Raw genomic sequence first — 17243 nt, 5'->3', positions numbered from 1 at the left:
TAAGTGAGTTTAAACTAACTACTAGTTTAATATAATATTAACCTGAAATATCAAAATATATTTCAATATTCCTCAAGCTTGAAAGGGGATGTTGACAATTTTCAGCTTGAATAAAGATGATTGAATGAATAAGACTCCAAAATATTGCATCAACAATGTTGGAGTAGCTCTAGAACTTGATGGATGCATACTCTTGAAGCTCTAGAGCCTAGAACTCGTGTGATGAAGGGTTTTTATTTGAAAATGAAAATAATGATGTTGTTCATCAAAAATCAACATAATAGAAATAAGAAGAAAGATGATCGAATGATACTATTGCTCAAGAATGTCATATTAGTTTCTTGACCAAAGAATGAGAGAAATCTAGAATATGATAAAATATAAACAATACTTGTTCAAGAATAATAATGCTTAATAATATCATTTTGGTTTCATGGTCAAAGAATATGATGAAATATGAACTATTTTGGTCAAGAATAAGAAGTGAAAAATATAATAAAATATGAGCAATTTTTGCTCACGAAAGAATGTAAAAAAGAATGATAAAGAAAGAAAGAGAACAAGAAGATGAATAAGGATTCTTTGATTTTAGCTTAAAACCTTATTGTTGAACTCAAAAGCATAAGCATTCCTTTTGAACAATTGCTTCATATTCTTCCAACACTTATTTCCTTGAACACCTTTACGCCATAGAATGCATAATTACACTGCTCTAATACCATATTAGAATCAAAGAGTAAGAAAAGAATATGTATTTTATTCATTTAAAATACAAGAGTTGAATGAATAAATCACATATATTGAACAACTCTATTTCTCTACACCATTGAAAGATTGACACATATTGAATGAAATTGAATTGAATTACAAAATCAAACAAAAAAATTAATCAACCTATTATATTGAAAATACAATATATTTAACTCTTCGTAACGGCTAACAAACTAACTAATTTATTTTACACATTTCTTAATCATGAAAATCGAATTTAAAATGATTGCTTGTTATAAAAGACAAATGAGTTTTAAACTTATTACTAACTCAATACAATATTAACTTAACAAAATATATTTTAATATATCTCGTTTATATAAATTGAATATTTATTACTATATCAATGTCTCGTTGATGTTAAGTTCATGGTCTTTGCCTTGAAAATGGAGTATGTGAAAACATGTAAAAAAAGAGAGAGCAGAAGTTGTAAAATCTATATAAAGGAAGATTGTGCAAATCTTGAGTAAGTTATCATTTGGATATAAATCTGTTTCAACAAATCATAAATGATAAGATAATACAGTTAATATCATTTATTTATCTATAACATTTTACATTAAAGATATGTTTTGAAACCTTTTAATGTAGTAGATGTCATTTGTTTATTATTTCCTTTTTAATTTTCTAGATATCCATACCAACTAATGAATGATTTTTAATTAACGCAATTACATGATTTTATGTTCATTATTTCCGTTTTGAAGTTATGTTTTTAGTTTTTAAACTTAAATCTTAAAAAATACAACATCACCTTTCTTTTTATAATTTAGGGAAAAGTTCATAAAACACCCTCAAACTTTATGTTTTTTATAAGTAGACATTATAAACTATTTTTTTTCCTAATTATTCCTTGAACTTTAAGTATTGGTAAAATTGGTCATCACATATATACAATTTTAAATTACTAAAAATAAAATTAGAATTACCATATTAGATTTTCTTGTAAGGAAATGTTGAATGGTGCAAATTTAAACCAACATATAATTAGCTATCTTTTTGTCTCAAATAGTTGTACATCAAATTTAAATCATACTATATTTTTGTTTCAACAATCCTACATCACTTGTAGGCTGTGGCTATCCTTTTGTATATAACTAGCTAGTACACACTATTATATTCACCAGCAGTTCGCTTTTTATACAAAAAAGGAATGGAAGTAAAGTGACAGTAATTAATTTGTTTGATTAATGGCCATTGTATGTATACATGTGATTCACTATGCTAAAATAGTAAAACAACAATGTTTAAAATTGTCATCTAATAGTATTTTTGGATGCTTTTTATATAAGTATAATAGTACATAAGGTTATATTTAATAATGGTCTTCGAAGCGCTGAAGAAAGTAGACATTTAACGGTGCTCACTGAAGCAAACACTTTTAAATGTTTACTTTCTAAATAAGCCCATGCATTCTATCAAATACATGACAAGTATGTCTAACTCCATCCTATTTACAATAGATTTGTTAAATCACCAACGACTTCAGCTACATTTAACATTCCAATATTGTAAAATAACATATGAGTAATGAAATCTTACACAAATTGTTCATTCTTTCTCCTCCAATGTGCAAGTCCTTATAGAGTGTTCATGTGTTCCTCAATGATAAATGCAAGCTGCAAAAACAAATAAAAATTAAAAATGACATCTCTAAACAAATTGCAAAAGTTATTAAAATACAAAATTAGCAGCAATTAAGAAAGAACGTTTACCATTATACTCAAACTGTGTGTTCTAATCTAAACCAATGAACCATAACCAAAAACCTAGAACATCATAGTTGCATAACTTCACAACAAATAAATATCACACTATTAGTGAAATGTTTCCATCAAATTGATTATAAATAAACTAATTATTTAAAAAATAATGATTTAAATGCATCAAAGACTTGTTATTTAGGGTGTAAATTCAAACATTAAGACTGAATAAAAAAGTAATAAATGAGTTAAAATAAGATAAGGATTCACCTTATGCTTGAAAAGAAAACAAAAAAACTGATAACTTGTTTGAAGAGAGAAACTAAAAACAGAAGAGGAAAAAATGTAACTCAGAAAGAAGAATAAAAGTAAGAGAAATAATAAGTACTGTTAAAGATAACACATTTAATGTCGCTTGTTTCAATAAGTGTTGTAAATTCGTTTTTGCCTTACATTTAATAATATTCAACACATAAACGTTGTTGAATGAGTGTTGTTAAATATCAATTCTGACATAGTGATTTAGTAACACCAACATGTAGTCATTTGATATTTTGATTTGTATTTTATGGATTCTTTGAACTAACTAGCCATATATTTCTTTAAGTTTCAGGGGTATTTCATTAGATTAGTATGTATCTTTTAAATACTAAAGATATGTCAATCAATATTAAAAAAAACATGTCATAATTTTTCATTCTAAGTAATTTAAAATTGCATGTATGTAGGGACCAATTTTATCAATAGTTAAAATTTGAGGAGTAATTAGGAAGAAAAAATAGTTCATAGTATTTATTTTTAAAAGACAAAATTTATAGGGTTTTATGAACTTTTCCCTATAATTTATTATGAAATCTTGATATGATGTAGCTTGGAATTTCAAACAGGAAGACAAGTTTCAAGTTTATAGATAGTAGTGGGTTGAGAAAATTTGTCTATCTGCATTCCTATTATTTAAGAAGGAGTATACAATCTTTATATGATATAAAATTATAATGTTTGATTTAATTATGTTTTGACACTTTTTCAAAAATGTAATTTTTTCAATATGAAAAAATTGGATCAAAGATAAATGTGTGATAAAGAGGGGTGAATAAAGCATAAAGAAGTGAAATTTTTTAGTTTTTGAAAGTTGCAAAGAATACAATATAATCTCCATTTAAAAATAACTTAAAATTATTATATATAATCTCTTGAGCCATTTTATGCCCATTTTGTGTATTTAATTAGTGCAAAATTATATCCAACATATATGTTACAAAATTGAATAACATCATCCCTGAAATTGTCTTTAAAAAAACTTATATTTGTCTTTCAATGAAATTTAATAGACAATGAAATAGCATGAGAAAATGAAATTATATATGTTCAATTACTTTAATGTTCTTTAAGCATATGTTGTCTTTAGAGATGGCAAAACGGGCATTACCCGCGAGCGCGCTAGCATAGCTTGAATTTTTTTGCGGGTAGGGCATACAAAATTTGCCTATTTGCCCGTTTCGTCCGGCCCGTTCTGCCCGCCAAGTTTGCGGCATTTCCGTTGGGCATGTGGGCGGCCCCTAAACATAATTTAAGGAAAAAGTAAGAAAATTTTAAATAAGTTATGATGTAATGTGATTTTTAATCCTAAAAAAATTATAATCTAATGTGATTTGTTAAACTTCATATAAAATATCAAAAAAATTGTTAATTTTTTATCTTCAACTACTTTATTTAATTTTATTTTACTTATTATATGATTTTTTTATTTTTTTAATTACTCAACAATGCTCGTGGGCCGCCCGCTAGCCCGTTAGTCCGTTTTAAAATGGGCAAAACATTGAATTTTGTCCGTTAACCTATGCAGGCATGCCCGCACCCGCTTAAATTTTTGCGGGCATTTGCGGGCGTAGGCTAAACGGGTCGGGTGGCCCGTTTTTTCAGCTCTAGTTGTCTTTCTATAGTAGTAGTATGGATGATATCTATTGTGCCAAAAAATGTATCATTCCATCCATGTTCCATGTGACACTTGGTGTAATTGGCGGAAAAAATGTATTTAAGCTAAAAGTTTAATAAATAAGTGTTTTCCTTGCCAATCAGCAGTGACAAATCTAGGACCGAGACAGGAAGTGCAACATATATTTAAAATTAAATAATAAATATAATCAAATATAAAAAGATGAATATCTGATTTCATAATGAAAAAATTAATATATTTAATTAAATAAAATATATATTTCATAATTAATCTCTATGTGATTTTACATTTTAAAATCATTGAATGATCAATTCATTGTCAATATTGTTGAACATTTCTCATTAAATATAAGTCACTAGACAATCATTCATTCATGTATCTTTTTATAGTTGTATGGCTAACTTCAGAAAAAGATAAATTAATAGGTAAACAATGTGTCTTTCACTTTCAATCAATGTATCTTAAAGATGATTGAATCATTTCAAAGAAGCAAATTCAACATTGTTATGCATATCACTGATATAAGTCTCAAGTTGATTATTAAAAATCATAAATAAGTTGAACAAAAAAATCACGTGGATAAAATTTTCAAAATTCAATCTAACATATCAAAACTAGAGAAAAAATAAGCTAGACTCAAACAAGACATTAAAGAAGCAGCTTGATATTTGTTTCAGATAACTGATCAAGAAATTCATTGAGTGCATATCAATAATAATATAAAATAATTAAACACAATAATGATCACCAACGGATGTTGGTTCAAGTGGTACATGCTTGATTCCCCTTAAGCAAGAACTCGGGTTCGAGTCTTGTGGATGGAAAAAATGTCCGTTGGGAGAGTTAGCCCCACTTACCTGTGGATGTGCCCGGCTCGGACATGATTGCCTCCAGTGCGAGGANGGATTATGATTAGAATAGGATCAGGATAGGGATGATGATGGGGATGAGGCCCGGCTCGGACATGATTGCCTCCAGTGCGAGGATACCTGTGGGAAAAAAAAAAAAAAACACAATAATGATCATTTGTGTTTCACGAAGCATGTCATGTCATTTACTATAAAATTATTTTTTGTGATTGTAGAGTTATAAATAAGAGTGTAATAATTCAGTATTCACTATAATTTTTTGGGTTTGTAGAAATACAATGATAGTATATATAACTCATACACTTTCAGTTGATACATTTTTTAATATAAATAATATAGATATTTTTCTCAAATTTGCACACCCTCAAAACCACCTAGCACAATCTATGCGAATCACAAGTCATAGCATATGAAGTTATACATTTTGTGAGACACTAGATGGATTCCTTAGTAATAAGGGTAAAGTTGAGATATAAAAATTATGCCCCGCTCAATTACCTAAGTACTTTTTATATAGTAGTATAAACAATAAATAATAATAATATGTTCATCTTATAGTATAAGATCATATTAAAGTCCTGATATCATATTTAAGAACAATTACGGTAGTTGTTCTTAATGTTGTTTTTAATGGAATAACAACATTTTTACTTTGTTGTTCATTGTGTTATTCTTATTTTCTACTTTTTTTTCTTCTTAAATAAGAACAATTCTTGGTTGTTCTTAGCCAAGAGAAAGTGAGGAGAGAAGTAGATGTTGTGTAAAAAAGGTAGATATTGTTAGATCTAAATAAGAATAAGAATGATGTTTACTACTATGAAAAAAAAATGTTATTCTTATTTCATTTTACGATAAGTTATAATAAATTTTAAAATAATGCGTGAGACCCAAATAATAATAAAAAATTTATTTGGTGCTTGAGATACTCTAAGTCAAAAGTTAGATTAATTTTTTGAGTATTAAATTTATATATTGAAAGTGTAAAAATATATACAAAGTCAGTATATCATTCACTATTCATTTGATTTTTTTTTTTAAAAGCCAATAATAATTGAAAATGAATGAAGTTAATAACTGTATAAAAAAAAAAAACTCTTATGATATATACATGTAAAATGTTCCATTACTAGAAATGGCTTCAATTTCTATAAAGGGTGAAAATTTGATAGAGTAACCAAAAAAAAAAGAAAAAAATATATTCCTTACCTATACAATACCTTCCTTAATAGAGGTAATGGATAAATAATAATACGTTGACAGGGAAGAAGTGTTCTCCTCCGTGTGGTTTGGTAACAGAAAACCCCTCAAACAAAGGCTATTACTTAGGAAAGAAGTGTATGAAAAACAAGGAAAACAGTAACATGTTTTGTCTTTCATGGATGTATTACAACCTCATCATTTTCCAGATCTATCTTCTCAACTCAAACCAGTTATGGTACTCTTCTTCTCACTCATTCTCTATTTTCCTAATCACACACAATAATTAACATATACGATTTATCTCCAGCTTATTCAACTCTTGCAGTTGCAGTTCATATATGATATACATGTATGGCTTAACATCATAGAGACCTATTTGTTCATAGCTGCTATATATATGTTTTTTCATGGGCTTTTTATTACATTTGATGTATAAAGTTGTATTTTTTATAACCAGAATATAGTTATACTTATAACCTTGTTCACCCTTTGTCCCTTTATCATATTTCTGAGCTCAACCCCACACTTACTATAATGGGAAATAAGGGATATTGTATATATACTGGGAAAAACAAGCCTTAATCCAGTGGTTGGGTCGACTATATGGATCTTAATGCTCTATCCTAAAATCGTGTTCATTGACAAAACAATCCATATAATTTTGGTCATATTTTGTTTTTAATCATGCATCCAAATACCAAATATTTGGATTTTACACAATTACAAGAAATAAATTTAGCATTTTCCTTGTCAAAAGTATGTATATGTTCTATTCTTAGTTTCTGGCTTCTCTTTGCATTTTTGGTTTAGTTTGTGAGGATTCCTTACCCCTGTGAAAATACTGCTGTCTCTTAATATATTTATCAGATTTGAAATGAATGTTAATTGTAGCATCATATTTAATGGTCAAAGGTATTATTTGTAGTTAATATATTTATCCAGTTGCTTCCTTACCTTCCATTCTTTTATAGATTCCAGTGTTGAAGTTGAAAATTTGAAAGATTCTGGCGAAAATAAGTCCAAAGTGTATTTTCTACTGGTGCTACCATGCATTCAAGTAGTCAAATCATCCCTGTGCAGTACCATTTAGAAACAAGGGATGACATGTTCAGATTATGGTCACTGGGGGTTGTTCAGATGCAAAAGGCTTTTCAGCACACTGCTTCTATCCTTTTACGAGAGCTTTTACGGCGTTGCTTCGGGTACAAAGTTGATTGGCGCAGATTGTTTCTTCTTATGACTGTGTTGGCAGTATCTGGTATCATATCCCAGATACTTGTACTCAGTTATCTATCACACAATTGGTTCCTTTCCCGTGAAACTGATTCATCATACCGATCCTTGAGTAGCATCATACAGTCAAATAAATTTATCAAAGAGGCAAGACGTCAACAGATTCAACTCATTCTTCCTAATCCTTTTCTTTTACCTAAATCATCTAACAAGTTAGTTCAATCGGTCTCAGTTGAGCCAGACAAAGTGGAGGCCGAGCAGATAAATTATTCCATAAATGGGAGTGTAAAGGACAAAAAGCATGCTGATACAACAAAAATTACGACGTCTTCACCATCTGATGGGCTTGTTCCTTCTCACAATCGGGTAAAAGTTGACGAGACTTTGAACTTACATTTTTTTTTATCTTTTTATAAGTATGACAAGGAGAGGTGTCACCAATAATTTTATGAATATATATATATCTCAGAGACAGATACGGTTGTTGCCACCTAATGAGGTCCTTGTGTATGCAAAGAAAGAGGTCGATCATGCCCCTTCAGTGAGTGAAGTTCCCGATCTCTATGCTCCTTTATTTAGGAACATTTCTGTTTTCAAAAGGTACTGAAAATTTGTGAATAATTATTCGTTTTCTTTCTGAATTGTTTCATGATTTGCAAGTGTTGACTACTGATTGCTCTGGAATTTTTTAGATGGCACAAGAATCACATTTTATTGGTGACATGCTTGAACAAATCTAGTTTTGCATAATAAGCTTTTATCAATTTGAAACTGGATATTGATGTTGTTAATGTTAAACTTTGTTGAGAATATGATCTACTTCCTAATTCCTATGAGTTTTTTACTTCCTTTTCTTACTATTTTGGGGAGGGGAGAGTAAACCTTTTATTATCCCCTTTAAAAGTCCGTTAAGTTTTACCCAAGGTGTGCTAATAGCTGTCTTCTTGTCATTTAATAAAAGCAAGGAAAGAAACAATTAGTTCCATAAAAAACCCGTGCCACGGATATCTTGTCATCTACGATTTAGAACCGTTTAAAGTAGTTTTAAAAATGTATTACTCTTTCATGTAAGAACTCTTTGAACTTGGATAAATGTAAGAGGCATAAGTTCATCGCATAATCTGAGGACTGACGCAACAAAGCTTTAACTTTAGACCACTTTGCCAACTACCTAGTCAAAGAACCAATCACCCTAATTTTCTTTTTATGGTCTTTCATTCAACCTAAATTGAAGTTATTAGAATTATAACTTTAATAACTTCAAATCTTTCAAAATGGAAGTTTGAGTGGTGATATTCAGTGACATTAATGACTATGATAAATTACTTTTTATCTCACAATTATTCAGATTTTGACCTTATCTGGAATTTTAATTTCTTTTAAAGCAGCTATAAAACTGTTGGAGGCAGTCACTTCGTTGTTTTTCTATAATTGTCTCCAGAAAAATATCCAGCTCTTAAGTAAGTGGAGATTGAAAACTGAATTGCTTGATTTGAGCCTTTATGTATATTAAACTGCAGCATAATATAACAGAGTTTGAAGATTCGGAAGCTAGTTGTGTAATTTGTCAGCTGTAATATGTGTTTTGTTAATTTTCTGATGGCATCATGCATGTGCAACTACAAAGTATAAATATCCCAGTGCTCATTTTCAACTCCTCCCCCCTAAAAAAGAAAAAGAAAAACAGGAATCCTTGTGCTCATAGTAACTTATAAATAAACTTCCCATTATATATTGCCATGACTCTTCAGTTTATGATTGCCAATTCAGAACATTTGCTGGTATAAATATGACACAAATCTTGGTAATTGGCTGCTGCGTATATGTATTTGGATTGTGCTTTTGGATTCTACAACACATTCCGAATGTGAATAGTATCATCTGTTGTGTTAAAAACTATCTTAAAGCAATGTCATATCTCAATTTTAGGAGCTATGAATTGATGGAAGCGATACTTAAAGTTTATATATATCCTGATGGAACAAGGCCTATTTTCCATAAATCTTCCCTCAAAGGAATCTATGCTTCTGAAGGATGGTTTATGAAGTTGATGGAGGAAAATAAGCAATTTCTCACCAAGGATCCTGAGAAGGCTCACTTATTTTATCTGCCATATAGTGCACGCCAAATGGCATTGGACCTCTACGTGCCTGGTTCACATGATTTGAAACCATTATCAATATTTCTTAGAGACTATGTGAACAAGATTGCTGCTAAGTATCCATTCTGGAATCGCACACATGGGTCAGATCATTTCCTTGTTGCTTGCCATGATTGGGTATGGGATACGGGTCTGTTTTCTGTAGAATTGGTTTGATTTTAAAATTTGATTTTCCTAAGGTTGATAATTTTTTGAGAGTATTAGGGTTTTTAATTAATTCTTATTTTTCCTTGTTTGCATGTTTTAGATTGGTTAGATGAAAACATGAAAATGAATCTTATTAGTAACCCATATATCAGACGAAAAACCTGATGATATGCGAGACTTAGGCTAGTATGTGCATATGTGCACACAGACCTGCACATGCAGACACACATGATATTATAAGTTCATGTGTTTGTGTATTACATGCATATTATGCTGGGACTCTGGAAGGTTCACTAATAAAGCAGCATGCATATTATGCAACTAATGTGTGGTAAGCATTGAGGATCGAGGATCATAAGCTTCTTTTTTTGCAGTATAGTCTCTTAAGTATTATCCATAATGGGAGCTAATTAATTGTATTCATGAATAAGGTTGTATAGGGTTCATTGTCATTTTTAATGCCTTTTGTTTACCACTCATTGATAGGTTAAGTAGACAAAGACCTATTGTAAAAAATGTATATAAGAGAGGGAAAAGAGGGGTGTGGCTAAGGGATAGCAATGTTACAGCTATGCCCTTAGGTAGTTAGAGGGTTAGTTGGGAAGTTTGCCTATAAAGCAGACTGAATTTGGGAGGGAAAGGTAGTTAGGAGTTGAGTAAACTGATTGAGGAATCAGTTGGGGCAAGATTCGTGGGAATCTTGCATTTCTTGTAAACATCTTCTTCATACTAAATCTAATAAAGCAAGTTAGAACCCTGGCAGAATCATTGATTCTGGGTGGGGGCATTTCTTTTCTACACATTTCTATTAAATTTCTTTCTAATAAGATACCAGTGTTATCACTGGTATCAGAGCACCATTCTGGTGCCTGAGGGAAGTGAGGAACACCACGACGAGGAGGATTGCGCATGGTATCTACCAGAAGGATGGCTAAAGAGAACGATAGTTGGATGCAAGATCGTGAAGAGATGAAACAAGAATGAGAGGAAACCAGACTGAGATTTGAACTCAATGAAGCAAGAACGAGTAAATTGGAGAATCTGCTGGAAGCAATTGCCACCAAGCTAGGGATTTCTAGGGAAAATGAATCAGTAGGGTTGGGGAGTGAGAATGAGGAAGAAACAGAGACGCACAGAGCACACTCTGGACGTGACAAATGGCGTAAAATGGAGATCCCTGTTTTCGTAGGGGATGATGCGTATGGCTGGGTGCAACGTTTGGAGAGGTATTTTCGTCTACGAGGTGTAACTGATGAAGAGAGGATGAAGGCCACCATGGTGGCCCTTGAGGGAAAGGCTCTCAGTTGGTTCCAGTGGTGGGAACGTTGTAACCCCTCTCCATCGTGGGATGGCTTCAAGATGGCAGTAGTAAGGCGTTTTCAACCTTCAATGGCCCAAAACCCCTTTGAATTGTTGTTGGCCTTGAAACAGGAAGGCAGTGTGGAAGCATTTGTGGAAGAATTCGAGAAGTATGCAGGGGCCTTACAAGAGGTGAACAAAGATTATGTCAAGGGGATATTTCTGAATGGGTTAAAAGAGGAAATTAGGGTTGAGGTGAAGTTGTACGAGTTGGGCACCTTACCTGAGATTATTCAGAAGGCGATTCTAATTGAGCAGAAGAATATGGTCACTGGAAGAAGGGTGAATTATAACCCTAACAAATCTGGAATCCCTTACAGGGGAAGTTCCTTCAACAGAGTGGTTTCAGTGGAGAACTCTGGGGTGGATTCTTTTAGGAGGGAAGGTTCTGGAGGGGGTAGTTTTACTGGTAGCAGTAAGCCTCCCCAAGATCTAGAAAGGATTAAAGCTAAAGGTGATTACAGGAGGTTAACAAGTGTGGAGATGAGGGAAAAAAGAGAAAAATGACTCTGTTTTAGGTGTGATGAGCCCTATACTAGGGATCACACCTGTAAAAACAGGCAATTGAGGATGCTGATTCTGGCTGAAGATGAAGAAGGAGAAGAGGAGTTAGAATGTGGGGAGGAACAGGAGGTGGCAAAACTCTTACAATTATCCCTCTACTCAATGAAGGGGCTCACTTCTACCAAGTCCTGGAAGCTTAGGGGTGAAGTACAAGGGAAAACAGTGGTGGTTTTGATAGATTGTGGGGCTTCTCATAACTTCATTGCTAAGGAGCTAGTAGAAAGGCTTAAACTCAGGGTGGCAGGGACTAAAGCCTATGTGGTGGAAGTAGGGGATGGTCATCAGATCAAGTGTCAAGGCAAGTGTGCTCAACTCAATCTGAATCTTCAAGGCTTGAGGGTGGTTTAGGATTTCTACTTGTTTGGGCTAAAGGGGGTGGATTTGGTCTTGGGTATAGGTTGGCTAGCAGGGTTGGGAGAAATCAAAGCAGACTTTGGTAAGATGATCTTGAACATTAAGGGTGAGGATTCTGTAATTACCTTGGTAGGTGATCCTGCCTTGACCAAGAGTGAATTATCAGTGGGTGCTCTTATGCAAGTCCTGAAGCAGGAAGGAGAGGGGCTGTTCATTCAGTGTGGTTCAAGGGAATCAGACCAGAGTAACGAGGTGGTTCCAGAAGAAGTACAGAGGTTGCTACAACAACACCAAGCAGTGTTCCAAGATCCTCAGGGTCTACCCCCCTCCAGGAACCATGACCATGCCATACACCTGAAGGAAGGAGCCCTTATTCCCAACCTTAGGCCCTACAGATGCCCTTATTATCAGAAAGCAGAGGTGGAAAGATTGGTGGATGAGATGCTGGGAGCAGGGGTCATTAGACCAAGCATAAGCCCTTACTCCAGCCCTATTATCCTAGTAAAGAAAAAGGATGGGGGGTGGAGGTTTTGTGTGGATTATAGGGCCCTTAATAAGGTTACAACCCCAAACAAATTCCCTATTCCATTGGTAGAAGAGTTGCTAGATGAGATTGGGGGGGCTCAGGTATTCTCCAAGCTAGATTTGAAATCAGGGTACCATCAAATCAGAATGAGAGAGGAAGATGTGGCTAAAACCGCTTTTAGAACTCATGAGGGGCACTATGAGTTTCTAGTCATGCCTTTTGGCTTGACCAATGCCCCCTCTACCTTCCAAGCCCTCATGAATGACATACTTAAGCCCTACTTGAGGAGGTTTACCCTAGTCTTCTTTGATGATATTTTAGTCTATAGTTCTGACTTGGCCACCCATGTACAGCACCTACATACTATATTGTCTCTATTGGCTCAACATTCCCTTAAAGCCAACCAGAAGAAATGTAGCTTTGGTCAGTCAAGGATTGAGTACTTAGGGCACATAATCTCAGGTGAAGGGGTGGCTGCTGACTTAAGCAAGGTGGAGGATATGCAGAGTTGGCCTCAACCCTCTAATATCAAGGGATTGAGAGGATTTTTGGGCTTAACAGGGTATTACAGAAGGTTTGTCAAGGACTATGGGAAGATTGCAAAACCCCTTACTAATCTCCTCAAGAAGGATGCCTTTAACTGGACAAGTGAGGCTACTCAAGCCTTTGAGAAATTGAAGGGGGCCATGGTAGAGTTACCCTTGCTGGCCATACCTGACTTTAATAAGGAGTTTGTGGTGGAGACAGATGCATCTAGTTCTGGTCTGGGGGCAGTGTTGATGCAGGGGGGTAGGCCTCTGGCCTTTTGGAGCAGGGGATTATCTTCCAGAGCCCAGCAAAAGTCTGTCTATGAAAGAGAGCTTATGGCTCTGGTTCAAGCCACTCAGAAATGGAGGCATTACTTAATGGGGAGACACTTCACTATAAAAACAGATCAGAAAAGTCTCAAGTTTTTAACTGAGCAGAAATTATTCACAGAAGAACAATTTAAGTGGGCTGTCAAGATGGTAGGGCTGGATTTTGATATTCAATATAAACCAGGGACTGAAAATTCAGCTGCTGATGCTCTCTCTAGGAAGGCCATGTATTCTGCTATTTCTATACTGTCCAGTGAAGAGATTAACTCATGGGGGGAAGGTCTACAAGAAGATCCAAAATTGCAGAGGATTTGTCAAGAATTGATGATCAACCCTGGGGCACATCCTCACTATGAGTGGAAAAAGGGGATACTTTATTACAAAGGCAGGGTTGTACTACCCAAGGGGTCCCCTAGAATCCCTATTATTATGGCTGAATGCCATGAGACTCCAATGGGAGGGCACTCTGGTCACTTCAGGACATATAAAAAGGTAGCTAGCTTCTTATATTGGGAAGGGATGAAGGCTGATGTCAAGGCCTATGTGGAAGGGTGTGAAGTGTGCCAGAGACATAAATATTCTACTCTGGCTCCAGCAGGGTTATTACAGCCTATTCCCTTGCCTCAACATGTCTGGACTGATGTATCTATGGACTTCATTGGAGGTTTGCCTCGGGTAACGGGTAAGGGGTAAGGACACAATACTGGTAGTGGTGGACAGGTTAACTAAGTATATGCATGCCTTTGCTCTGGGTCATCCCTACACTGCCAAGGATGTGGCCTCTGTTTTCATAGAAGGGGTGGTTAAACTTCATGGTTTCCCTTCTTCTATCATTTCTGATAGAGATCCTCTGTTCTTAAGTCATTTTTGGAAGGAATTGCTAAGGGTGTCAGGAACCTTATTGAAGTTTAGTACCTCATACCATCCTCAATCAGATGGACAAACAGAGGTAACTAATAGGTGCATAGAAACTTATTTGAGATGCTTTGTGAGTCCAAGACCCAAACAGTGGTTGGACTGGTTACATTGGGCAGAATTCTGGTTTAATACCAACTACAGTAGCTCTGCTAAGATGACTCCTTTCAGAGCCCTCTATGGCAGAGAAGCTCCAACATTACTGAAGGCAGGGGCTATTCCTACCAAGGTAGAAGAGGTGAATAACTTGTGCCACCAGAGGGATGATGTGTTAGAAGAACTTAAGCAGAACCTACTTAAGGCTCAAAACCTTATGAAACAACAAGCAGACAAACACAGAAGAAAAGTGGAATTTGCTGTGCAGGATTGGGTTTACCTCAAGTTGCAGCCTTATAAACTAAAATCCTTGGCTAGAAGGACCTGTGCTAAGCTAGCCCCTAAGTACTATGGACCCTATGAGGTAATAGACAAGGTAGGGACAGTGGCATACAAACTAGCCTTACCAGCTCATGCCAAAATCCATCCTGTGTTTCATGTGTCCCTCCTAAAAAGGGCACTTAAGCCCCATCAGGTGCCTCAACCGTTGCCACCTATGCTGAATGAGGAATTGGAATTAGTAGTCATTCCAGAAACCATCACCAACAGCAGAGAAGACAACCAAGGCAACTTAGAAGTGTTAGTAAAATGGAAGGATCTCCCTGATCATGACTCTACTTGGGAAGCAGCAGAGGTCATCCAAGAGAGGTTTCCAGATTTTCAACTTGAGGACAAGTTGATTCTTTTAGGGGAGGGTATTGATAGGTTAAGTAGACAAAGACCTATTGTAAAAAATGTATATAAAAGAGGGAAAAGAGGGGTGTGGCTAAGGGATAGCAATGTTACAGCTATGCCCTTAGGTAGTTAGAGGGTTAGTTGGGAAGTTTGCCTATAAAGCAGACTGAATTTGGGAGGGAAAGTTAGTTAGGAGTTGAGTAAACTGATTGAGGAATCAGTTGGGGCAAGATTCGTGGGAATCTTGCATTTCTTGTAAGCATCTTCTTCTTTTCATACCAATTCTAATAAAACGAGTTAGAACCCTGGCAGAATCATTGATTCTGGGTGGGGGTATTTCTTTTCTACACACATTTCTATTACATTTCTTTCCACTAAGATACCAGTGCTATCACTCATCTTTGCAGGGTCCTTACATAGTGTCTGGACACAAGGAACTACACAGAAACACCATAAAAGCTCTATGTAATGCTGATTTGTCTGAAAGAATCTTTATTGCCGGAAGAGATGTTTCCCTGCCAGAAACAACAATAAGGGCACCAAAAAAGCCTCTTAGATATCTTGGTGGGAATAGAGTGTCACTACGTCCAATCCTCGCCTTCTTCGCTGGTGGTATGCATGGGAGAGTGCGTCCTACTCTTCTTAAGTACTGGGGGGCTGATGTGGATGCAGAAATGAAAATTTACAAGCGTTTACCTCTGAGAGTTGCGCGAAAGATGAATTATATTCAACACATGAAATCGAGTAAATATTGTATATGTCCGATGGGGTTTGAAGTTAATAGCCCAAGGATCGTCGAGGCCATCTATTATGAGTGTGTTCCCGTGATCATTGCAGATAATTTTGTCCTTCCTTTTAGTGAAGTTCTGGACTGGAGTGTTTTCTCTGTGGTGGTGGCAGAGAAGGATATTCCCAATCTGAAGGACATTTTATTGTCCATCCCTATGAGTAAATATCTTACTATGCAAAATAATGTGAAGATGGTACAGAAGCATTTCCTTTGGAACCCAAGACCTATAAGATATGATATATTTCACATGATTTTGCATTCAATCTGGTTCAACAAGTTGAATCAGATACAAACTTCAGAAATATAGAAATAATATAGTTTTGGAGGATAAGCTTGACACAACGGTAAGACGATCATGGAAACAGTCTCTCCGATTATGGGGTTAAGGCTGTATATATTTACCCTCCTCAGGCTCCAATAAATGGGAGTTTTATGTATTGGGCTGCCCTTTAAGATTTTTGGGATGTCCTGTTATTATTATCTGTAATCTGTAACTTGTAATCTGTAATGGTTGATTGTATTTAATTCCACACACAGTAACATTGAACTCTATCTTTCCTCTTGTATTAGCTAGAGGGAGATTTTTTTGTTGTATTCCTAGTTAATTTCTTGATTTAAATTTCAATGTACTAATAAATTTAGGAAAGAAAGGAAGATGGAAAAATTGAGAAAAGAAATGTTACTTTCTGTCCATTCCTTTCTGTTTCTATTTTCTACCTGGTCAACTTTATTGGTCAAGATGTGTGACTGTGTCAGTATGAAGCCTAGTTGTGTTCACTAACTATTTCTGCACAGATTTTTCGTTTTATTAGTTCAAATTAAAAATGCCAAGACGACAAAGGATTACTTTATTTATTCATGCAATGAGTAAGCAAATCTAAATAAATGCTAATGAAAGTTCAAAACAGTGCATATTGATTTAACTTTTAAAACTAGTGGAGACACAATATTGCTTCAAGGTAGTTTTTAGCACATATATAACAGTATTCATATGCCAAGGGTGCAGTACAAATCCAAATACATATGGGGCAGCCAATTACAAAGCTTTGTGTCATATTCATACCAG

General features: G+C 34.7%; 1 protein-coding gene across 1 annotated transcript; it reads left to right on the top strand.

Moving 5' to 3' along the window:
• Window positions 1-6537: 6537 nt before the first annotated feature.
• Window positions 6538-16771, top strand: LOC109339646 (probable glycosyltransferase At5g25310). Its single transcript, XM_019577117.1, has 5 exons — window positions 6538-6735; window positions 7472-8099; window positions 8203-8333; window positions 9663-10011; window positions 15795-16771. The coding sequence occupies exons 2-5, from the start codon at window positions 7548-7550 to the stop codon at window positions 16482-16484; spliced, it is 1722 nt and encodes a 573-aa protein (XP_019432662.1). The 5' UTR covers window positions 6538-6735; window positions 7472-7547; the 3' UTR covers window positions 16485-16771.
• The last annotated feature ends 472 nt before the right edge of the window (window positions 16772-17243 follow it).

Source organism: Lupinus angustifolius, unplaced genomic scaffold, assembly GCF_001865875.1.
Source record: "Lupinus angustifolius cultivar Tanjil unplaced genomic scaffold, LupAngTanjil_v1.0 Scaffold_85_97, whole genome shotgun sequence".
Classification (NCBI taxonomy): Eukaryota; Viridiplantae; Streptophyta; class Magnoliopsida; order Fabales; family Fabaceae; genus Lupinus; species Lupinus angustifolius.
This window is presented reverse-complemented; position numbering and strand designations above follow the sequence as displayed.